The sequence below is a fragment of the Sorghum bicolor genome, chromosome 9, assembly GCF_000003195.3.
Source record: "Sorghum bicolor cultivar BTx623 chromosome 9, Sorghum_bicolor_NCBIv3, whole genome shotgun sequence".
Lineage (NCBI taxonomy): Eukaryota > Viridiplantae > Streptophyta > Magnoliopsida > Poales > Poaceae > Sorghum > Sorghum bicolor.
Genome location: NC_012878.2, coordinates 51458605 through 51484043, shown reverse-complemented (window position 1 = coordinate 51484043; position 25439 = coordinate 51458605). Strand labels below are relative to the sequence as shown.

The window sequence follows — 25439 nt, the reverse complement described above, 5'->3', positions numbered from 1 at the left end:
CGCTCTGCGATTGCGCCGCACGGCCCTCTTTTGGTCTTGATAAACAGGAGGTCGCCTTCTTGGAGCCACGTCTGCGATAGCGCTCGCCCTTGATGCGGAATTGCGGAGAGCTGCAAACACACCAGACCAGCACCTGCAATCAAAATTATCAAATAGGTGTTCGTCCCCGCTGCCTCAGATACGGACGATCTAACATCTCCACTGCAAAGTACTCTTTTATCATAAAGAGAGTTTCATGGCCCCTGGCATATAGTAACTTTATATACTCAGCACATATATTATAATAACATACAAAATCAGTCTTGGTTTTGTCTCATCGTCAACTCAGGAGCAACCACATACAGTGATACAGCGAAGACACAGACACATCTCAATGCTCAAAGTAGGCGGCAAAAACCCAGGTATTCTTATACCTCCAATAGTACAAATCAGGGCGAGCAAGCAAGACTCACATCTTCCACCGTTACTTAGTAGTATACATCTTCCTAGGATTAGATAGCAGTACAGGCGAAAATAGCAAGGGCTTATTCCAGGACATCTCAGCTACTAGTAGCTTATTACAGTACGTAGCAGCTAGCCATCTAGATCCATACAATAACCACATATCAAGTCATCAACATCGTTCTTGTTGACCAGGAGGCTAAGGAAGCAGGGATGAGGGAGAAAAACACCAGCTTAGTCTATTTACACTCAGGCAGGATACAAAGGGACCACGGATTGTGGGCAGTCCAACCTCTTACCGGCGAGGGAGTGGTATGCGAGTATCTGAGCATGACTATCTACACAAGGTTCCCCATCTTCCATCAACCGACCTGCGTTCTCGGAACTGGGAGGTGTAAACTCTATGTTCCAGAAGGGCCTCGCCATGAGCATGAGGTCTCGGCCGGTTTGAGACGCTTTGTAGCCCTGAACCCATACGTACCTCAGGGAAGGCATGCGTAGTATGGCGAGGGCCAGAGCTCGCTCGCTGAAGCAACAACTCCTGAGTTCAAGCTTCCGCAGGTTTACGCATCCCAATGCGAAACTGAACAATCCATCATCAGTTTCCCCAACATTACCGAGAAGCATGTATTGGATGTTTCCACTGCACTGTCCAATGTAGCCGAGACCTGCATCTGAGAGCCCTCCTGGTCTCAAGTACAGAGCAAACCTCCGAAGTTTGGTGCAGCCCCTCAACAAAGCTCGGACACCATTGTCCAGTGGCAATTCTGTTATCCTCTCTTCTCTATCAAGCAGAACAAGCCGGAAGTCATAGAGTTTTTTGCAGAATGTCCCGATAGATTCCAGGGCCCCATTGGTTATATCAGACACATAGGCAGCTATGTATTCCAGTTCACGGCAACCGACGGCTATAGCCGTCAAGCCCACTTGAGAGACCCCTCCCTGCTCTTCTTGCACACCTCCTTCATCGTCTCCTCGCTCAATTCTGAGCCTTTGGAGCTTCTTGCATGTATCTGCAACAACTCCTAATCCTCTATCTCCAATCACATTCCTCACCTATTGAAAGAAAAGAATATATAATGTCAATTACGATAAAAAAAAGATCACCAATTGAGTACATTCATAATTTACACGAGCAGGAGATATTACCGCGAGAACTAGTAAGTTCGGACATTTTGCAATAAGCTGGCAATGGTCTTCAGTGGTGAGGACAGTGTACTGCAAATCCAGCTTCTTCAGTATTGCAGAAAAAGGAAATATAATAGGCATTTCATTTGTTCCCATGAAAGTAAGTCCCAAGGAGCATAGTCTTGATGGAAATCTGACATTCCCATACATGGTGAGTTCCCCTTGCTCATTGAATGTCCCTCCAGCAAATTCTTCCAGTGCTGTGGCAAATTGGAAGAACCCTATCAAATCTGAAACATCACAGTCGCTAATCTTCAAGGAAATCAGTGACTTGCAGCTCCTTGCAAGAAACTCTAGGTCAGCTGGCATCACTTGAAGCTCAGTCATGTGGAAATTCAATGTTGTCAGAACAGGACAACCGTCTGCAAGATCGTGGATCCATTCACTGCCTTTATCATTAATTTGACATTCTTCCAGAAACAAAGTTCTCAGTGATCTGATGAAATTTAGCACAAGTTAGTGTGATGATTTCATCACAGTATGAAAGAGGAAGACCAAATAACAAAAGGATGCACTACAACCAACAGGCAAATAAATGTAACCCCTTTTTAGGGGTCAACCGATATCAATCCCTGTCCTGACACCTAAAACTGTATGTCACGGGGGTGATCACGAAACACAAGGGCTCCTAGCAGAATACAGAAAACGATAGACCTCACTGTTCACAATTCGCTTGCGCATTTTGTTAGAACTTCAGAACCAGGAGAATCACTCAAGGTCAACTCAAACCAGTAGAGTTTATCTGTGCTTTAACTGGAGTTGCATTAAATATTCCCAACAATCCATGCTACACGTAAATTTGGAGTCATTTAAAGACTCCTTTTCTGCTACACGTAAATTTGGGGTCATTTAAAGACTCCTTTTCTGGAAGATCTATCCAAAGACAAAACACAGACCAACCTTCAATAGTTCCCTTATTTGATTCCATGTTCCCAGTGGTTTGCTCGATGACTCAACTTTTCTTTATATATAATATATATCGAATAAGGCATCGCATAATCAAATTATTCACAATTAACACCATCAATTAGACTCTCTTTTTGGGAGAAATCTACATCAGAAACCACGAACTGTAATCATACAGGTTTGAAGATGCACTCATAAAACTTCTGCGGATCTTCTATGCTTAGGAGTTAGGATCCCTAATCATTTGAGGGCAGTCCACCCAATTTTAGGCGCTAGATCTCGAGCCTGCTTTTTGGTAAAAACTCTCCCCAAGGTAGCACAAGTTTCTACTTGCAGAAAGTGATGGGTGCTATGGCTCCACCGTTTCGGGGAATCAACAACTAGACAGTAGCTACGCCCCCTCATTGTCACCATCTCAGTAACCCCAATTCGATCTTAGCACCCACCACCCAGATCGGAGCTAACAAGAGCAAGAGAATCGAGGAGTACGAGTACCTGCAGGAGCGCGCAACGAGGCGGAGTCCATCCGTGGAGAAGCCGGTGCACTTGTCGAGCTTGAGCTCCTGCAGCATGTGTCCCCTGGCACGGACGAGCTCGGCGAGGTCGTCGTCCGTGACGACCATGCGTCGGAGGTGGAGCGCCTTGAGGCACTCGAGCGGCGCGGCGAGCTCGGCGACCCAGGGGCGGGCGTAGGCGCCCCAGTCGTCCGGTATGAGGCCGTACATGGCCGCGCGGGGCTTCCCCTTGATGGCCAGCGACTCGAGCCGCGGGAACCGCGCGAGCAGGCGCGCCGGGGACACGGCGTAGCAGAAGGGCACCGTGACGTGCTTCCGCGACAGCGCGTCGACGCGGTGCCACCGGCGGCACACCAGCGACGCGGCCTCCCGGTCGCGCGGGTCCTCGACGAACCCCATCACCAGGTGCAGCATCTCCTCGGGGACCCAGCCGCCGTCGCCGCCGCCGATGCTCAGCGCGCGGGTCAGCCGCCGGGGCTCCGGCGCCTCACCGCCCATCGATCCCGATCGGGCCGCGGGCGGATCAGGCGCTCGCAGGCTCAGTTGGCTCGCTTTTCTACCGAAGCAGCTCCACGCCCGGCTCGCCGAGGATCTGCTCTAGCGAGGGGCGGAGACATGGGATTCTCTGCCCTCCTCTGCTCCCACTCGCTGCTGCTGCTGCTCCCACTGGCCCTGATTCGGTGGTGCTTGGAGGTGGAGCAAGCAGAGTGCAGAGAGAGAGGAGAGAATTATTGGAGGGAGAAGAGAGAGTGGAGAGGAGGACGGACGAGGTGGGGTGGGGTGGGGTGGGGTGGGGATTGGGGAAGCGGCGTTTACTTCTGCGCGATCCAGCTGGGGATGCCGAGCCACGTCGGCTGCGGGCCGGGCGGGGAATTTGCTCGGCGCACACGCACGCACGACACGGACACGCACCCTGTCGCCGCCGGCGGGCTGGTGTCCTCGGCTCCTCGCGTGTGTGTGTGGTGGTGGTGGGAGCCGTCAGGTGAACTGGTGATGAATAGGACGGGTAGATTTGAACCGGGGGCCGGGATCCCAGAGCAGCTGCTGTACCATGTGAGCGTTAGTGGAAGGCGATCATTATCGTTGGCTTGTCCTTTTGAGTCTGGATGGAGGCTAGTAACTTTAGTCCTTCCTAATTATTATGCGTTAACATGATAAGTCATAGGTGATGGAAAGTGAACTCCCTCAGCTACAGGGATCTACTTTGTAGTCAAGCGACTAGAATGAGAGTCAGAATTACGATGCATTAGTTGAAGATATTTTCAGATAAGCGTTTTTTTCTTCGAGAAATGACGTGATCAATTTAGACCCTGTTTGGATTCATAAAGCTAATAGTTAACTGCTAGTAATTATCTTATTTGTATCTAAACAAGTATAACTAATAGTCTAGCTAATTATTAAGTATACCCAACTAATAACTATCTTACTACTAGTTAGGTCTAACCGGATAATATTAGCTACGAGATGTTAGCTAGTTAATATTAGTTGTGAGCTATTATCTAGCTAATTATTAGCGGCTAATGGATCTAAGCATGCCTTTAGTTTGTTAAGAAAAAAGGTTAGTGCATTTTTAATGTCAAAGTTCTATACTAAAGGTTGTATTATGTGTTAATAACAGTGTAAACATATTCAAAAACACAATATCTACATAAATAACTAGTTACTTAATATTACATATTACGTATTGTCACGAAACATAGTTGGACATACAAAATATAGTATACTAGAAGCAAATCGTACCTCGTGTGTTGTTGTGGGAATTGTAGATGATTTAGAATAAAATTAGACTATATATAATTACTTATAAGAAGGAATGAACTATTAAATGTTAGTGGATTGAGTGGCATGTTGATGTAGGCAGTTAAATGCTTATGTGCCTCGTTGAAGTGGTCATAATAATTGCATGTGCTGGTGGGTTTTAAGGGCAGTCCCAATGATAGAAACTACATACCTATTAATTTCTATAGACACTAATAGAAACTATGGTTCTAATGAATAGTTTCTATATAATAACTTTTTTATCCAAACACATTCATTCTCTCTCCAATCTCAACCAATCATATCACTTCATCTCTTGGATCTCGTGTAGACATGATTTCTAGTTTCTATGATTTTTGCTTTCTCTCTTCAATAACTACCTTGCCACATTAGCAAAATACTTAGGTGACACTACAATTAATGTATACACAAACTATGATTGTTTCTGCATTGGAAGTGTCTTAATTGCTTTTGTGATGTGCATTGCTGAGGTGGACAACTTGCATGTTTAGATACAATGCTAGTGTGGTATAGGATTATAATAGATATAGATATATTGGTACTTAATGTGCTACTTCCTATTGTTTGCAAATAATAGACGTTTTGGACAAAATGACACGAAATAAATATTTAGCCATTGTTTTCTATTAGAATATAAATAAACATCTTAAAAGTTTGTAAACTAATAAGCTAAAAAGACTTCTACAATCAAAGTTCTAAAAACTTATTCAAATCTTGTCCAGAATGGTAGTCATTTGCTATCTTGATGGAGTAGTAGTTGCTTTATTTTCAGAGCCAATATAAGTTATGAATAGTCGTAGAAAATGTGTTTTCTACAATACACTTATGAGAAAAGGAATGGTGCCTCTCTTTTTGCACCATCATATGTCTTGGGCTATAGACAAATGCAAATCTATTGTATATATTGTTTTCTTTTTGGTTTACTCACCAACGATATAACATGCATTCACACCAAGCTTAGTGAATGTGCAAAGGTTTTTAAGATATAAGTACCACATGACACGGAAATAAAATTGTAGATTTCTGAAGCAACATCCATTTCTTAGTTCAATTCAATCTTGTAAATTGTGATTATGTAACAACAAAGACATTATGCAACAGGAACTTCTAAGATGATTTTAGTGGATACATTAGAATTTTCTTATACAACACATTCTAGATGATTAAATGCATAACTATGAGTTGCTCTCGTAGCTATTATTTTTTTCACCTAAGAAAATCTTACAGCATCCATCTAAGTGTCACGCTGAGAAGCAAAACCATTGAAAAAACCACAATAGCCTCAATTGTTCTCGACACATCATGGTTTTATAAGATACGCATAACCTATCATACAGATACGCAATGGTACAACCAAATCTTGGAACGAGATTTTACATCTTGTGCCATTGAAAAAAAGGTTAGTGGTTTTCGTACATTCAGTAGACGTGTCACAACATTAAGATATACACATAGCTTATCACCCACGTACATAACCATAGCTTGCCTACCTATAAGATACTATTTTCTAACAAAATCATGTATTATGGTGCATTGTCTCAATACAATTGACTTAAAATTATTAGTACATTTAAGTACACACTCGTGCGATTGGTACATTTTCTTGACAAACAACCATTGGGCATGCTTTGAGCGAGCTAAGTAACCTGTTTCCATTCTTCTAATTATCTTCCTATCACCAAAAGTTGAAGATAATGACCTAATTTAATGGAATTTGATCATGTTGAGTGGTCTATGTATTTTTATTTATCACTGCATAGCATGTTAGGGAACAAGCATAGTATAGTGATATGGAAATAAATAAGTCAAAGGTACATGAATACTATGGCTTAAATGAATTAGAGAATTGCAAAAGGATGTTCTTGTTAAAAGGGGAGAATATTTTTTTTGAAGCGAAAAATGACCTGATCGATAGAAGGTTTACATCATAACATTAATACTCTAGAGGATCATGACATTTTTTATATGTTTGGTATTCTAGCTAGAACGATATAGTCTTTGGTTCATCCACACATAGCAAGTCATGCCTCATGGCTACCACGAGGTGTGTCCAGAGCCACGCACAATTAAACCTTATAAATTAGAAAAAAAAACGCCTACAAACTCCGCAACACCAAACCAAGAGCCCGGGTGCACGTAGCATGACACAGCACTGGCGTCACCATTCACCAGCAATTATGCCATATATTTTCTTAAGTTTTTTTTTTCTTTCCGGGAAAAAGCAGGTCGGCGATTGGCTCAAACGAACTAGCGGGGCCGGCGAGCGGGATATGATGCATATGCATCCATCCATCCCCCGATCTGAGCCTCAGCTCAGCTCGTTAGTGGGCATCTGGACAAACCGTACGTCATTAGTGCATAGAAAATGCCTCTCGTTCGCCGCTAACGCGAGTGAGTGCCTATCATATTCCCTCTCCTCTATCCTCTTCCCCTCCCTCACTGACGCGCCTGAGATTTTTCCGCCCCCACGCACCACCCCCGCCGGCTCGCTTCATCTGCTGACTTGCTGAGTGCGTCTCTTCGGTGCTCCGCTGCTCTGCGCCAAAGCCGCCAAATAAAAGAAAAAAATTATCCCCAATTGCCAATATGGAATATCGACGTGGTACTGTAGATTGCATCTACCATACCGATCGCTAAAAAGTAGTAGTGTACTGTAGTAGCTTGCGTATACAGTACCACCAATTTGCATGTACAGTTTTGTATTTTTGTTGGGCTAGTTGTGTGTAGTAGCGATGCATTTTTTGGCCTTGTTTAGTTCCAAATTTTTTGGCAAAATGAGCACTGTAGCAATTTCGTTTGTATTTGACAAATATTGTTCAATCATGGACTAACTAGGCTCAAAAGATTCGTCTCGTCAATTCCGACAAATCTGTGCAATTAGTTTTTATTTTTATCTATATTTAATACTTCATGCATACGTCTAAAGATTCGATGTGACGGGGAATCTGAAAAATTTTGCAAAATTTTTGGGGAACTAAACAAGGCCAAAGAAGATGACCCGTGACCCGTCCGTGTGTGTCCCATTAAAAATGCCAGCACGCAGGCAGAACAGATCATGAGATCAAGAAGGCGCGCAACCATCCATCACTAGCATGAAAGGTGAGCGCACTGTTTGCCTAGCCAGCCACAGCCAGCGCCAGAAACGGAAAGGGAAGTGTGACCACCATTACCTAAAAAGATGGTACTTTACTTTCCGCTTATACATAAGCTTCATTCAAGCCAGAAGGCCAGAACTGTGTCTGTGTCTGTGTGTGTGCCGTGTTCGTTCATGTGTGGAATTATTGTTATTACTAGTACCGAGAAAATGGTCTGTGCGGAATTGTTATTACTAGTACCGAGAAAATGGTTTGTGCTTCGGCCTAACAGAGATCGCCTTAATTAGTAGGCTCTTGGCTTTGCTTCAAACTGGAAGAATCAGATTAAGACAAAGAAAAGGGTATTTCAGTTTTTTTTTTCCAAATCTAAGCAGCATCTGTTGTGTCCGTCCGTCTTGCTTGCCACCTGATTGCTAGCGTTTAGCGTAAATGGTAGACCAATGATGAGTGGAATTAATAAGCGCTGGCAGGCAGCGTTGGATCTCAACAACCCTACCCCTTTGGTGGTAATCTATCTACGTATATACCGGTAGCCTACTACTGGTCTACGGAGCTTTTCAATACTCATCCGGAGTAGTAGTATATATCCAATCCAGTTGCTCGGAAATTGTTTTTCCTAGCTGCCTTGCCGCGAGACGTCCGTGAAAGTCCACAGATCACGCGGCCCTTATCTGGTGCAGACAGATACAGCCGCGGCGCTGTTGGAGACAGGAGATTGGTAGACGGACGCGCATCCGAGGCAGGCGGAGGCGGAGGCAGATTCAGTGACTTTGCTTAGGCAAGTCACGTTGTAACTTTCCCTACCATATCCACCGTTCATCCAAGATTGAAGGGCTGCAACCGCTTTTAGTCTGGGTCTGGCTTCTCTCCCGCAAAGAAGGAGCGGGAGCTCGCGGCCAGCATCGGTGGCCGGCGCGATGGACACGCGGCCAACGTGGTGAGCGCGTGGCCAGCGTGGGCTGGGGCGGGACAAAGGCGCGATGAACACGTAGAGAGCGACACGACGAGCATGCGGCCTGTGCGACAGAACACGAAGAGCAAAGCTGCGAGAGTCGGGGTGGGCCTGGATCGCGGCGAGCGTGCAACCGTCGCGGAGGACGACACGCGATCGTGGGTGACCATACCAAGAGCGGCGGGCGCAGGACAGCTCGGCTCCTCCGGGCAACGGGCGTACCAAGATCGCTCCATCGCCTCTGTCTGCGTCGCCGGGCACGAAGCCCTCTTCGCGCGGCAGCTCGCCGTCATTCTAGAGTACCGCTAGGCCCACGACGGCGACTACTTCGAACGCTCGTTAGACTTACTGGACTCGTCGCCACTTTTGGCAATGCAACGAGTGAGTGTTGCGCCTGGCGGTTGGTGCCGTGACGGCACCCGAGCTTGGCAGCGACGTTCCCATGCTCGCAATGGCCACCCGCTCGCCGTGCCCTGTGCCCACGCCGCCCTCCGTGCTGGCCGCGAGCTCGCCATGCCAGCCCCACACGTTCGCTGTGCCGCCCTCCGCGATGGTGGAGCGCACTCGCAGCATCCCATGTCTGTGACGACGGCGGTCGCTCGCCGTGCAGCCCTCCGCGACAGCCTCGCGCCCTCGCCGCATGCCGTGCTCGCGATAGCCGCCTGCTCGCTGTGCCCTGTCCCCACACCGGCCGGCCGCTCGCCACGCTGCGCCACGCGCTGGCCGTTCACGCACACAGAGTTGGCTGCGAGGCGTGAGCGACTCCGGCCGCGCACGCTCGCAGCGCTGCTCCACCTGCGAGGCGTGAGCGACTCCGGCCGCGCACACTCGCAGCGCTGCTCCACATGCCGCCAATGGGACGCAGCAAGGAGGAGGCCCAGACGAGTAGCAAGAAGAGCAGGACTGCAGGAGATCGATCTCCTGGTCTGCCGGCTCTGGTGAACTGGTGGCACGGCGCAGGAGGCTGGAACAACGCAGCGCGCGGTGATGGAGTGCTGCAGCGGCACGGCGCACGGTGTAGCTAGGACTTAGGCGATGCGGGCGCGAGGTGCGTGAGGGAAATGGGCGGCGACTGCTCCGTGTGGGGACTCAGCGTGAAAAGGTGAGGCAAGTTTGTTTTGGCCGTCGGATGCTGCTTGGACGTTGGATACACAGCCGAAAGTTACCATGTGACTTGCAAGAGCAACGTTACCGAATCTGAGTCCGGCGGAGGCGGGCGCAGACGCGCAGGCACTCGAGGCAGACACGCAGCAGGCTGCAGGCGGCAGCCGCGTGCGGCGTGCCGGAGCCGGATCTCTAGGGACGGAGAGAATCTGCCTGATCCGGCCTGGCCTGCGCGCGTGATTACAGGTGCACCTGGACGACGCGGCGCCCACGCGCGCCCTGTCGTCCCTCGTGCAGGTGTCGTGCCATCATATCATCTCGCCGCACCGACCGGCGCTCCACGCTCCCCCAGACCTTGTTTAGGTAAAAAAAGTTTTAAAAAAATTTAAGATTCTCAGTCACATTGTATTTTAACATTAAATATAAATAAAAATAATAATTAATTGTATAATTTATCTGTAATTTCGAAATAAAATTTTTAAACATAGTTAATCTATAATTAAACAGTATTTGTCAATACAAACTAAAGTGCTATTATTTCTATTTGATTTTTTTAAGTAAACCAGGCCACTCGCGGTCGCTACCCCAGACTCCCGTTTCTCGCTCGGACCTCGCCACCTCGGAGTCGAGTATCCGACCCTTGCAGCAGAGGATCAGAAAATTTGTAGTGAGGCCTTATTTAGTTTAGGCCTTGTTTAGTTCCTATCCAAAATCAAAAACTTTTTAAAATTTTTCGTCATATTAAATCTTACGTCATATACATGAAGCATTAAATATAGACGAAAATTAAAACTAATTGCACAGTTTACTTGTAAATCGCGAGACAAATCTTTTAAATCTAGTTACTTCATGATTCGACAATGTTTGTCAAGTACAAACGAAAGTGCTACTGTAGCGAAATCTAAAAAAAATTCACAACTAAATAAAGCCTTAAGGCCTTGTTTAGTTCACCATGAAAACCAAAAAGTTTTCAAGATTCCCCATCACATCGAATCTTGTGGCACATGCATGAAACATTAAATATAGACGAAAACAAAAACTAATTACACAGTTTAGCTGTAAATCACGAGACGAATCTTTTGATTCTAGTTAGTTCATGATTGGATAATATTTGTCACAAACAAACGAAAGTGCTACAGTACCGAAAACTTTTCACTTTTCGGAACTAAACAAGGCCTTAGTGGCAAGCTAGAGCAAATTAAAAGAATGTATTTGACTTGTGGGTGAATGAAGATAAGTTATATGATGAACTTTTTACTAAATCTGCTGTTTTTGATTTTTTTTTTTGGGGGGGGGGGGTTTGACCCCCTGGAGCAACGCAGGTCCGCCACTGGTTTAGTTCCAAAAACTTTTACACAATAGATACTGTAGCACTTTCGTTTGTATTTGATAAATATTGTTCAATCATGAACTAACTAGGCGTAAATGATTCTTCTCGTAAATTACAGGTAAATTGTGCAATTAGTTATTTTTTATCTATATTTAATATTCTATGCATGTGGCACAAGATTCAATGTGACGAGGAATCTAAAGTTTTTTACAATTTTTTTGAGAACTAAACAAGGCCTTAGATATTACTGCAGTATTCCCTCCCTACATTACATTACATGATGTTTTGATGATATGTACTGAATAACTTTTGTTATCTCCAAGAATCCTTCTGAATTTAGGTCTTGTTTAGATCAAAAAGGTTTTGGATTTTGACGCTATAGCATTTTTATTTTTATTTGACAAACATTGTCTAATTATGGAGTAACTAGGCTTAAAAGATTCGTTTCACGATTTACATGCAAACTGTGCAATTACTTTTTGTTTTCATTTATATTTAATACTCCATGCATGTGCCGCAAAATTTGATGTGACGGGGAATCTTGAAAAGTTTTTGGTTTTCGGAATGAATTAAACAAGGCCTTAATTTGCTTGTATTTTCATATCGAGGCATCGTGCTCTTGTTTGGATGTTGCTGGATTCACCTCAATTCACATATATTGAAGTGGATTAGGGTAGATTTTAGTTAAAATTCCACTCCAACCCATATGAATTGATATAAATCCGACTACATCCAAACAAGGTCTACATATTTCTCTCCCAACAATTTTATATTAAAACTCAATATATTAATCCCCAAATTACATATAAAAAAGTTGAAATAAAAAACACAATATTCTATATATTAGCGAATTCAACAAACAACCCTAAAAAATTGGACATGTTGTAAGATCCAACGCTATCTTTGGTTGTTGCATCGCCAAGAGCAACATAAGATGCCGAATCGTCACCTTCCAACCTTTTATTCCTCTATGTGACCAATGATGATGAGATTGATGACCCGGAGCAGCTCTTTGTTAGGGGCGCCCGGGAACACTCCCCTGCTCTTGCAGATAACATATATATTGGAAAACATAACATCCAAAATTCATGGAAATAGAAAGTGATTGAGGGAAAAAAAGGTGATTTAAAATACCATTTAATATAAATGTTCATAGATAAGTAATTGAAAGATGTTTTTTTTTGCTGCACAGACCTTAATTTAGCATCTCCTAATAATCTTCAACCTATTAATGGTATGTTAGGATATAACTAAATTTCAGTCACCTAAAATTAGTCTTATATCATGTATGTATAGATTAAAAGTTTAAATAACTTGAGCTCCAACATGTTGTTAGTTCACCATTTAGCCAAAACAAATTACTTCGGACTAAAAGTTGACGCAAAACATAAATCATATCAATGCCCTACTACCTACCTCTTTCTCTCTCGCTCAAAGCGATGGAACTCTGGTCTTTTTCAAGAATATTAGTACATATTAGTCTACTCTCTCTGTCTCTAAATATTTATCGTCATCATTTATGTGCCAATAACTTTGACTCGATTTATAAATAATACGTGCAACATTTTTATCTTCAAATAAATTTATTAAAATACTGCATTTGAATATCTATCCAATGATACTGATTATATATTATAAATATTAATATTTTTTAATATATATTTAATCAAGGTTGTTTCTCAGGAAGCAAAAATGATAAACATTTAGGGACGAAGGGTGTATGTATCAAACAACATAGGTCTAAATTTTAGTTACCTAAACTTTTATTGTAGCAACAAGTGGAATAATAATTAGTACTAGACAATCAAAAATACTGCCGAAAGGATTGTTCGTTGATTTATTGTAGCAGATTCGACAGCAGGCTGAATGTAATGAATGGTTGGCACACCTTGTTGCTGCTATCAATTACTGTAGCCTGTATGGATCATCTGAATTAGTTAGTTTAGCTAACATTTAGATAACTATAAGTTTCTTAGTCGACTAAGGGCATGTTTAGATCCCAAATTTTTACATTCCAAAAGTTTTGGCGGTAAACTTTACATCCAAATAGGTGTTTAGATCTTTCCAAAAACTTTTTAGTCTGCAACACATAAGACAGATTTGCCCTCATTTAATGCTTTATTTGGTTCATTAATTGAAGTACATGCACATGATTGTTGGGGGTATACCCGTCCAACTCGGGTCTCTAGGCACTTTTTGGACAGTTTTGGGACTCAATTGTCCCAAATTCCAAATCTTTACTGCCCATGATTTACATACCCCTGTTTAGATCTATTCTTGCAAAAAGTGTACATTTCTCCAAAACATTTTGGTTTTTGGCCGCATCTGAACAGGCCCTAAAATTTAGTCCTGTATTATCCGGATATATCTAGCTATATAGTGGACTAAAAACTTGAAATCAGTTCACCTTTTTAGTTCGTCTGAAGTTTAGGCCGATGATCAAATACGCCATTAGCACAACGCGGATACGGCCTATAGTTGGCGGCTGGCCGGCGCCGGCCAGATTAGGACCGGCAGCAACTTGCGTGCACGGTGGCCAATAGCTAATCAACCTACATTTAAGCTGTACTTCACGAGAATTAAAATATAAACCAACCTCATGTATGCAAGTGGTGGCTCGTACCAGTACTCTATCAAAAAGTCTGAGAGAGACAACGAACCCAGGGTTTCAATCAAGACAGGATAAGCTTCGACACTTTCTTCTTCTCGCAATGCTGAATTTTTTCTAAAATCTGCTTATCCTGGCTCGATACCTCTGCCACTCCCTTTCTGTGGCCTCCTGGGAGAGAGCTGCAGTTTTCCTCACAGGGTCTCAGAAGTCTCCATCGATCGACATCGCAATTCGTCGAGTCTGTTCGAAAACATCCAAAAAAAATTTCTTTGTTTTTTGCATGGTCAAACTACAAATGGTCAGTCAAGTTATTAGACGATGACTATCTTGAGCATATCAAGCGACATGTACATTTTTATCCTTATTAGGGCACCCCTAACCGTAGTTGCTCTCAGTAATTTGCCTTGTTCACTTCCAACTTACATGTGCAGAGCACAAAAAACATACTCATTTAATGGTTTTACTTTGACATTCATTTAAAATCAACGTGTATTTCATAGGCCTATTTTATTATTACTTTTCATTCTTTTTTATACAGTACACTAGGATGTTGACATGATCTATATCAAAGTTATAGTTGACAATGCAATATACAACTTTGTAGTTAATAAATTTTTTATTCGAAAATATTTAGGGTCAAATTGCAGGGTCAACTCCACCATTGTGTTCCTCTTATCGAGGTGATCAAGAAAATATATATAGATCATCTCGTTTAGAGTCTAGATGAAGAAAAGATAATTTTGAGGAGGCTAGTCAAAATACGCTTATATAGTTCCCAAAATTGTCTAGGTCGATTTTTTTACTTCTTTAACTTAGAGAATAGATTGTACGATGGCATTCCTCTTGACGAGCTAACCAAGAAACATATATAGATTGCCAATTTGGATTTGAAAAGAACAAATTATGATTTTTGAAAGATCTTTTTGGCTCTGGACCCACAAAACCATCCGAACTACTTTTGAAAACCACCTAGGTTATTTTCCTAGTCTGAGCTTGAGTTGAATCTAACTTGATGGAACTTGCCAAGTGTCATGGGAAAGTTGTAGATTTCATTTAGGGCATGTTTAGGATAAGACCCCCTCTCCTTTGTATATTAGAGGATTATAGCCGATTGAGGTATCTCAACTATACAATCGACGCAATCAATTTACTACCTCTCTTTTGCCCTTCCAATCTCCAGGTTGTTGTTCATCGCTTGATAACTGAGGATGGTGCCCTAGGCTTGCCAGATCGCTAGGGCAACCCGATGGCTCATTGCTCTAATGGGGTCCCTCAATGGCAGCTTCGATGACTTCTTTGCTAGTTTGTTTAAAATCTAGTTGTTCTTCGTCACATAAGCACGATTGGTTATCTTTTGATGATTTCCTCATAAATTGACAGTTCTTTACTATGAAAGTGTGATATCTACTTCCCTCAGGAGTTCTCAGGTGAAAATCCCAGAGAATTGGCTAGACCCGTTTTGCCAAAACTGCTCCACCTTAGTCCGTTTGTGACGCGTGTGTTCTAGCACTTGTGGTTTGTGTAACCGATCTTGCATCAGCATACTTTTTTTTGTGACTGCCATGGAATGATTGCTTTGGGTGAATCTTCTACACTCCATGTTGATTGATCTATCTTCTTGTGTTCGCCATCACAGCCGCATCTAGCCAAAAAGACTAATCAGATCTGTTTTTGATTCCTTGTGATATGACCCAAAAGGTCGATCATGGTTTGCCATCCAGCACAAGGTTCGAATGCGAATAACCCTAGGCGTTGGCCAATCTAAAGATCGACTTAGCTCGATCTATATCTAGCTCGTAACCAGTGCTTTGACCTAATTAAGAATCAACACTTTTCATGTATTTTGTTTGAGATATTTGTTTGCTTTGTTATGGTACTGTTGCTCGGTACTGCTACTGTTAACTGAGATCTGTCCTCACGTGATCAGAGTCAATCCTTTTACCACGGCCCACGGGTTGAGAGCCTGATTTGTGTAACTTGTTATCCGGTATACCGTACCACTGCTGTTTCCCCGTTGAACCGTCGTTACTATCTGTCGCTCGATCGAAGACGGGAAAAAACTACACACCTGCCTTGGTCTTTGTCAACTGAAGAGGAACTCAACCATATAACGTTAACGCCGCAACGTCATTGGACGGTAGACGAGAGAGTACGAGACCAGGCACCGGCCGGCCCATGCTGTTCCGACTTCTAGAAGGCCATATGTAGTACACGACAGGGGTGACACGGTTGCTCGACGAAAGCGACACCGACAAGTGGTACTCCGTAGTTTGGAGTTAGTTTTGTGCCAGTTTACATATAGAAGATATTTCTTGACCTTTGCATGCAATGCAAGCGGTTCCAAAGGCAGGCCAAATTCGCAGCAGCCAAGGCCAAGCCGCTGAATCGATTGGGTTTCCTCCAGGTTCGCCGTATCATGCTCGCCGGCCGGCTGTTGCTGTCCTAGGTCGTCCCATGCATGCAAATGTGGCACCGCCGGCGGGGCTCGTGACAGTGACGGGGACCGGACGGAGGGCAGGGATCGGCCGACCTGCGTGTGTCCGTTGAGCTGGTGCTGGTGGCGCTGTCTCGCAGCTTTTGTTGCTGCCGGGGGTACGGACCACGGTACACATGGTAGGGCAGCCTCTGCGCCCTGGTCCCTGTTGGCTGTTGTCGTGGCCAGCCCACAGGCCACAGCAACGTGGTAGGACACGAGGAGGCGATGGAGGATCTGCGTCACTACTCTACGCCGCAGCACCAGCGAGCCGCTACGAGAGAGTGACGAGTGACGAGGAGGCAAACAGGCCACAAAGGTGCAATCAGCAATGGCTGGGCTAGAAGCGTACTAAGAGTGACATGACAGCAGGCCTCATCGTCAGTTTGTTCCGTGGGTCGCGCTAAAGGCCTAGTTTCTCCAGAAAACATTGTGGCCTGGTTTCTGGGCCCATCAAAGTTGGGCTGCAACTTGCCAAGTTTCCCCGATTAGCCAGGGACGGCCCGATGGGACAGCAACCCGATCGACCATAATTAATAATAAGCCCATAATAAAGGCATAAACAAACACGGTGGTTCGCGCGCGGGTGCGTCGTTGTTGGTCTCGGTCGGCCGACGCGCTGTCACTACCGCGCGGCGGCAACCGGCAAAGCAGCGTGCGGCGCCATGCCGCCCTTGTGGCCTTGTACAGGGTGCCGTCCACGAGCCACCGAACCCCGACGTCGAGCTGCCCTCCGACGCAACGCAAAGCTGTGGCTCCGCCGCTTCCACGAAGCGCGCGGTGGTGCCCTGGGGCCTCGGGGTCGGGTGCCATGTGCGCTGCCACCCGCCGCGGCTGCCGCGAACCACGGCCGCGCGTGGGCGCTGGCCCCCCACCCCCGCGCCCGGCCCCGGTGGCCGCTGTCTGATGATGGCGTGTCCGGTGCTCTGCTCCGTGCTCCCGCTCCCGCACGGCCACGGGCCACGGGCCACGGCCACGGCGAAGCCCCAGCCCGTGACAGGATGACAGCAACGCCGCACCGTCGCGGGGATACGAAATTTCGCGAGCCCTGGCGCCTTGTGGCGGCGCGGTGGACCACGCGAGACAGCCCGCACGAGGGGCGGTCGTGTCCAGCACGTGCGTGCAACAGCCGTTCCACCCGGTTCGGCTAGGCTACGAGAAAAAAAAAACACAACAAGCAAAGGGCAGGTGCATGTCCTCCTCGCAAAAAAAAGGTGCACATCTCCGTTGGTTATTCAACTCCCTGATCGGTAGCCTCAAGCTGAAGCTCCATGGAAATGGGGCCAAGAATACGACACCAACAGTCGAGATGTGCAGGTGCACGAATCCAAGCCCTCTGGATGCCTATATAAGGTCCTCAGCACCCACCACGCATCACCACACACTTACAATCACAAGTATTCCAGATAAGCACGGTCCGTCCGAGGAGAATGGCTCCACCGATATCCGCCGATGCCTTGGTGGTGGAGGCTGCCTCGGCCATCGCCGCGTCCCCAGCCATCGCGCCGAACGGAATGGTTTCCCGCAAGGACGTGGCGGCGGCGGCGGCGCCGGCCATCTCTGTCGTCTCGAAGCAGACGGTTCGGCCTGCCGCGGGCGCGTCGGCGCCGGTCGTCGGAGGAGACCTCAGGCTCTCGGTGTCCGACATGCCGATGCTATCGTGCCACTACATCCAGAAGGGGCTGTTCTTCCCGCCTCCGCCTCCCAGCGTGCTCACGACGACGGCCTCGCTGGTGTCGTCGCTCGTGACGGCGCTCTCCCGCGCGCTCGGCGTCTTCCCGGCGCTCGCCGGCCGCCTCGTCACGCTCCACGACGACAGCATCGTGATACGGTGCGGCGGCGGAGGCGACGACGCGGACGCGGCCGTCGAGTTCTACCACGCCGTCGCGCCGTCCCTGTCGCTTGGCGACTTCCTAGTGCCCGGCGCCGACGTGCCGACGAGTCTCACGAATGCGCTGTTCCCCATGGACCGGACGGTGAGCTACGGCGGCCACGCGCGCCCGCTCTCGTCGTTCCAGCTCACCGAGCTCGGCGACGGCGCCGTGTTCGTCGGCTTCGTCGCCAACCACGCCGTCGTGGATGGCACCTCCTTCTGGCACTTCTTCAACACGTGGGCGGGGCTGTGCCGCGGCGGCGGCGCGCCGATCCGGGAGCCCGATTTCCGCCGCAACTTCTTTGGCGAATCCACCGCCGTCCTACGCTTCCCCGGAGGCGTGGGCCCGGCCGTCACGTTCGACTCCGAGGCGCCGCTGCGCGAACGAATTCTCCACTTCAGTGCTGCCGCGATCCGGGAGCTGAAGGCGACGGCGAACCACTCGAAAAGAACAGGTCATCAAGACGCCGAGGCTAACGGCAAGCTCGCACATGACGACTCCAAACTCCTCCATGGGCGTTGTTCCGGTGAAATCTCATCGTTCCAATCGCTGTGCGCGCACATCTGGAGGGCCGTGACGCGCGCGCGGCGGCTGCTGGCGGCCGACAAGACGACGACGTTCCGTATGGCCGTGAACTGCCGGCACCGCCTGCGCCCGGCGATCTCCCCGCTCTACTTCGGCAACGCGATCCAGAGCGTGGCGACGACGGCGACCGTGGCCGAGCTGGCGTCCAACGACCTGGGCTGGGCGGCGGCGCGGCTGCACGCCACCGTGACGTCGCACGAGGACGGCGCGATCCGGCGCGCCGCGGCGGAGTGGGAGGCCGCGCCCCGTTGCTTCCCGCTGGGCAACCCCGACGGCGCGGCGCTCACCATGGGGAGCTCGCCTCGGTTCCCGATGTACGACGGGAACGACTTCGGGTGGGGCCGCGCGCTCGCCGTGCGGAGCGGACGCGCGAACAAGTTCGACGGCAAGATGTCCGCGTTCCCCGGCCAGGCGGGGGACGGGAGCGTCGACGTGGAGGTGTGCCTCGCGCCAGACACCATGGCTCGTCTCCTCCTCGACGAGGAGTTCTTGCAGTACGTGTCCTCCCCTGCACCGTGATACGGTGACAGAGAGAAAGCGTCTGATGTGTGCCATGTTGCTGCGCAGCTCCTGGATTTGTACCCTTCCAGAAGACATCAAGTGTTTGTCAGCTTGAATGAGAGTTTGAGTGACCATGTAGAGATGCTGTTCTGCTGTTTCCTTCGTGATGATGCCGTTGTAGGCTAGCAGCACTAGTTATGGCCTCCGAGCAGCGGTGCAAAAACGGTTATGATAGGCGGATATGGTTTTTAGGTCCGTTTAGAACGTGGATTTTTTCTTTTTTGAGTCAAGGATTTCTCATGTTAAACTCATGTTAAATTAAGTTGTATTCTTGTGAAATAGACAAGGACAGTGATAGATACTTGTATATTTTTTCTCTCCCTTATCCTATGCACGGGGGTCGCACACGACATTTTAGTTGGGCAAACATGTGTTCACTTTGACTCATAAGTCATAGCAGGATGTACTGTTCGCTGATTTATTAAGAGAGAGAAATACTGCTAAATGATTGGCAGATTCGGCTAATAAATTCAAGCGGGTTCAAATGAAAAGCAGCTTACCAAACGACGTCATCTCTGTCCACCCTTCTTTCTCCCTTGCCGGCGATCAAAAAAGTGGAGACCTGCTCTCTTTATATAGATTAATAGATTAAGTTTATTAGTTGTTTTTCACACACACACACACACACACACACACACATATATATATATATATATATATATATATATATATATATATGGGGTATGGTATGGTTTTCTAGCAGCATGGACAAGGGGGTGGCAATGATAGCAAATTGGAATCAAGGCTTCTCCAATGCGTCACCGTGGACTACTGCCCTAACCTCCACGTCTATTCCTCAAGTCCATATCGTCATAAGTAGTAGCCTCACGATATGGCAGAGCTTCATGCAGAAGAGACAATAGCTCCATTTGACGAAAAGCTAAAGCATCCTTTTGTGCCTGCGTTGCAGCGGAGAGGGGAGCTACCTCCAATGGTCCCCAGCAAATAAAGTCGAGTACTCATGCTAAGAAAAGAGATAAAGCTATTTGTTTGCATTAGACCAAAAAATACAGCCTTCTATTGTGAATTTTGAGAGCCTGTTTTTTTTGTCTACAAATATTGTTGCTTTTGGATAAGGCCACCAATCTTGTCAGCCTGAATTGGTGAAGCCTAAGGCTTGTCTAACCTCTTCTTATTTTGCCAACTTATGAAGGGCCACTGAGATTGGCACGCATGGAATATCAACCAATGATATTTGAATTAGACCTTGTTGTGGTTGACTGTAAGCCGTTCATTTTTTTTGAATGGATGGTAATGACTATATGTGTTTCTTTCCCTTGTTGTTTTAGGGTGTTTTTAGGCTCCGACAAGCGACAAACAATCGAACAAGAGTGCTCTTATTTTTAAGCTCCAATTTGATCTTTGATGTACTCTTATTTTTTTTTTCCAGATGACATTTCCAATGCATTATCGAAAACTTTCAAATAGGCATTGGAGTTCAATTGAGGAGAATTCCAGAAGAAACTTAGTTGTTGGAAAGGGAAGCTTCTCTCCTTAGAGGGAAGGTTAGTGTTGATTAACCCAGTTTTCTCAAGTCTACCAATGTTCATGATGTCGTTTTTTGTTATCCCTAAAGGGGTAAGGAAAAGACTAGATTACTATCGATCTAGGTTTTTCTCGCAATGTGATGAACATAAAAAGAAGTACATGTTAGCAAAATGGAGTATACTCTATAAACCAAGATGCATGGGGGACTTGGGATTTTAGATTTGGAAGTACAAAATAAGTGTTTTACTTAGTAAATGGTTGTTCAAGCTTTTTAATGAAGATGTTCTATGGCAGGAAGTACTTAGATAGAAATACATCAAAGACAAGTGCTTATCTCATATAGAAAAACGCCCTAGAGACTCACATTCTTGGTTAGGTTTGATGGAGGTAAAGGACTTGTTACAACAACATAGAAGGTTTAGGGTCAATGATGGTCACCAAACCAGATTTTGGGAGGATGTTTGGGTAGATCAGCAACCGCTAATGCGGTTGTTCCCGGATCTATACAGGATAGTAAGAAAAAAGAGGGTTTCCGTTGCCAGCGTACTTAGCTCAACCCCACTGAATGTCTCTTTCAGATGAGGAATCTCTATTGCAGGTAATCTCAAAGCAACCTTTTGGATCAAACAATGGTCATTGTTGTCTAAAGAGGAAGAGGGAAGAATGTTGAAAGAGGGATGCAAGCATTTAGAAGGCATGGTCGTACAACTTTTCAGCTCTAGTGTGTGGAAGAACCTAAGGAGAATTGGAGTCTAAGGCAGTCTATTTTGTTCCAACTTTCTCTAAAACTAAGAGCATAGGTTTCGCTGGATCTTATTCTGTGGAGATGTGGTCTCTGTTTTGCTTTGAGTATTGTCATTTTTGGCCGCATAGCGGAAACTTGGGGTTAGTTCCTTTCATGTAAGCTTAAGTCTTAAGCATTCTTCATGAATGTGAAGGCTGGAACCTTTATTCCTTAATTAAAAAAATTATGTTAAGTTGTTCTTTTGTACTAACTACAATTTTCTTTGATAAATATCAGATTATGAGGTACTCTTCTTAATTTCTTTATGAGAAAACAGATATATAGTTTTGGAGTCCTCTTATAAGGAACATAATGAACGTTTAAACTCGAGGGACGTACCTTGGGTGTTGCCGTGCTTTCTTGTTAGTTGTTAGCTATAAACACTGCTGTAAAAAAGATGTTTCCATGGTTCCCTATTTGAAACCTGGCGCTCATATATGTATACATGTGGTTCTTATATCACAGACATCAACGGTAAATGTGATTATGTGAAACCATGGATTGATCACCACTCTCAACTGTCAACGCACGGCAATTAACAGTTGGCTGCATGCTCTGTTTTCCCTAGTCCACCTCTTTCAACGCCACGCAACCGTCGGGGCCGCCGGAGACCATCCTGTTTTTGCCTGCTTGCTGGTGCAAGTGCAGTCGAATCCAAGCTGCGCGGCCAGGACCTCCTGGACATAGTTGGCCACCTCGACCGGCGACCTTCCGCCGCCGCAGGTGAGCTCCCTTGGAAGCTGGTTCAGGAACGTCACCTCGTACGTCGGCCGTGGGTTCATGAAAAAGAAGTAGGGATCCATTCTCCTGAGCCCGCGCGCCGTGGACCCGTGGAACATGCCCTCCCTAGCGCCGATGGCCACGGGCACGATGCGGTCGGTGACCTCAGCGAAGAGCGCGCCGAACCGCAGCAGGAAGGGCTCGCGGCAGATGGTGCCCTCGGGGAAGATGACGACGTCGTCTCCCTCCTCGAGCAGCCGCCGGATGCGGGCGGCGGCGTCCGCGTCGTCGTCGCTCTCGCGGCTGGGCACGGGCACGGGCAGCGCCACGCCTGTCATGACAGGCGACACGGCCTCCGAGAACCTGCTGGAGGCGCCGTCCGTGACGACCCATCTCACCTTGCGGCCCAGCGCGACGGCCACCGCGACAGGGTCGAGCGTGGTGCGGTGGTTGCACACGAAGAGAACCCCGGGGCCGCCGCCCTTCTTGGACGGCGGCGGCGGCGGCGGCCGGTTGCCGCGCACCACCAGCTTGACGCCCATAAGCTTGTAGGCGTAGGAGAGGGCGCGCGCCGGGAGGAGCAGGTGGAGATGCACGCGCGCCAGCGCGAGCGCGAAGCCGAGCGGCATCCACAGGAGAGTGAGAAGCGTGTTGGTCGCCGTCGGTCGCCGGGCCAGGCGGCCGTCGTGGAGGATGACCCGGCTCTGCAGCTGCTCCCGGGGCAACGCGCGGTACTTCTGCCGTGTTACCATGTACGCTTCCTGCATTCATGCGACACCATCAGCACATCGGAGAACGGACAGTGCATGTGCATGCATAGCGTGATTACAGTAGCGATAAGCTGTGACAGGAATTACCCAATTACCCATTTCCAGAAAGTCCCGCAGGACCAGTGACAGCACAGCGTCCTACTCCTAATCGTCTAGCACTATGGCATTACTCCTAATTCATTGCAGGATTGGAGGGGGTCGAAAACTGCAAACTTAGCCATTGTTCACAGGACCAGTGGCTCTAACGTTGACATGATCTATACGGAAGTTGTTTGAAAAAAACTAAAAAATTTCCTCTAACGAAGATAATATTAAGTAGAATTCATCAGCCGTTTCAAATTATAAATCGTTTTAACTTTTTTTTTGCTACATCTATTTTATTATGTATCTAGACATAATAATATGTCTAAATACACAGTAAAATGAATGAATCATAAAAGTCAAAGTGATCTATAATTTGGAATGGATGGAGTAATATCGAAGAATGTTCTATAGCAAATTTACCCTAGGAAGAATGAATTTCTTGCCAACGTTCCATAACAATAGGCCAATAGCTATTCAGGTGGACCAGATGGTCCAAACAGAGTAGGCTCACGGCAACTGACCCAATTCACTACTATGAATTATGCTGTTGAGGGAGAAGGAACTAGTGGTCATTTGTGGATGGTTAGCCAGTGCTCAGCTACCTTATCTAGTGCATGCGGACAAATTTACCTCAGCTACCTTATCTAGTGCATGCGGACAACCAACTACTATTTATAAGTACAATTGGTGCATGTCTCATCGATGTCTGAGATTGCAATTTGCAGAATTGAGATCTAGTAGTCGAGGCACGTATGGTACTACTTACAGACAGTACTCTAAAAAAATCGTATGATCACATCTAATAATTCCTTCGGCCGTGTGCATGATGTACTAAGTATCCAGCATTGTACAATTTTAGCAGCAAATGTACAGTAGAATGCATTCAATCAGAAGCTGAGATAGTAGAATACACAGCTGAAGAAGCTATACTCTACCTTGCAGATGGCCATGAAGTCGAAGTCGCTCTCGCGATCCCCCATGCCGACGTCCGGCAGCGCGTCGCCGAACTCCCTCACCACCGCCCGCCTCTTGTGTTCGCCGACGAGCACCCCGGGCCCGGCGACGAACCCCGTGGCCTTCCCGGACGCGCCCACCTCCATCTCCGTCCCGATGACCACGTCGGCGCCAAGGAACGCCCTGGCGAACGGCTCCACCATCACCCGCGGGCTGGCGGTGACGACGCACCTCCTCCCGAACGAGCGGAAGACGCGCCAGCCCTCCGGGTGGACGTCGCCGGCGTAGAACCTGGGGAGCACGGTCCGGGCGACGGCCTCGATGTCGCTCACGTCGAGCCCCGCCACGGCGACGTAGAGGAACGCGCGCACGGCCAGGGTCTCGGACACGGTGACGTAGGTGAGGTACACGAAGGGCACGGACATGAGAAGCGCCACGGCGCGGAGGAGGCTGCCGGCCTCCAGCGCCACGAGGAGGTAGTACGGGAACGCGCTTCGGGACAGGAGCAGCGTGCCGTCGAGGTCGGCGGCGACCGTCTGCCGCGACCGCAACCTCCCCTCGGTGTCGCACTGCTCGATCGGCGAGAACCTTCGGGTTTTTCGGGACACCATACTTGATACTTGCCTCGAGTGAACAGAGATGGAGTGGTGATTGGTGAAGGTGCAATCCTCGTCGCGGCAGGGATGGTCTATATATATGGTATATATGGAAGAGGGTTATGAGTCAATCTGCTCCGGTGAATGCTGCAGATAAAGATGGGATGGTTGATAACCATGGATCGACCTACCAATTGATTTAAGCTCCAGCTGTCCTGATATGGCAGCCCTGTAATCTGAATACTGGAGAGCTCGGCCTCGTGTGATAAAGAAGATTAGTCTTCCTGTGAAATTAATACAGTCGGGATTTACTTTGCATGGATTTTGCATACTTTTACAGTCGGCATTTGGAGAGTCATCAGACAACAACTCAACTTTAAAGTTTTAATGCTAACACTAGTAGCATCTATGAACTCATCTATCCATCATATCTCTCGGACAACGTTGAGATATATTATATGTAGAGAGTTGTAAAGCTCTGAATGAGTGTAGTATACAGGGAAATATGGCATAAATAGGGAATGTTTAAAATGTCCCATATGGTATTCGGCATAAATAAAATTACAATAGATGGACCGCAGTGAAAGTTCTATTCTTCTTTTAGCCAACTCTGTCTTTGAGTTCTATTT

The 25439-nt window shown here is 47.1% G+C and overlaps 3 protein-coding genes across 3 annotated transcripts; 1 reads left to right on the top strand and 2 right to left on the bottom strand.

Moving 5' to 3' along the window:
• On the bottom strand, positions 357 to 3843 carry LOC8061747 (coronatine-insensitive protein homolog 1b). The gene is made up of 3 exons (XM_002439843.2): positions 3031 to 3843; positions 1591 to 2065; positions 357 to 1497 (listed from the first exon to the last, which is right to left on the bottom strand). Exons 1-3 carry the CDS (start codon positions 3546 to 3548, stop codon positions 691 to 693), a joined length of 1800 nt encoding a protein of 599 aa, XP_002439888.1. The 5' UTR covers positions 3549 to 3843; the 3' UTR covers positions 357 to 690.
• On the top strand, positions 17710 to 19723 carry LOC8072515 (uncharacterized acetyltransferase At3g50280). Its single transcript, XM_002441150.2, has one exon. The coding sequence runs from the start codon at positions 17825 to 17827 to the stop codon at positions 19370 to 19372; it is 1548 nt and encodes a 515-aa protein (XP_002441195.1). The 5' UTR covers positions 17710 to 17824; the 3' UTR covers positions 19373 to 19723.
• LOC8061746 (glycerol-3-phosphate 2-O-acyltransferase 6) lies at positions 22074 to 25093 on the bottom strand. Its single transcript, XM_021447293.1, has 2 exons — positions 24196 to 25093; positions 22074 to 23167 (listed from the first exon to the last, which is right to left on the bottom strand). The coding sequence occupies exons 1-2, from the start codon at positions 24823 to 24825 to the stop codon at positions 22265 to 22267; spliced, it is 1533 nt and encodes a 510-aa protein (XP_021302968.1). The 5' UTR covers positions 24826 to 25093; the 3' UTR covers positions 22074 to 22264.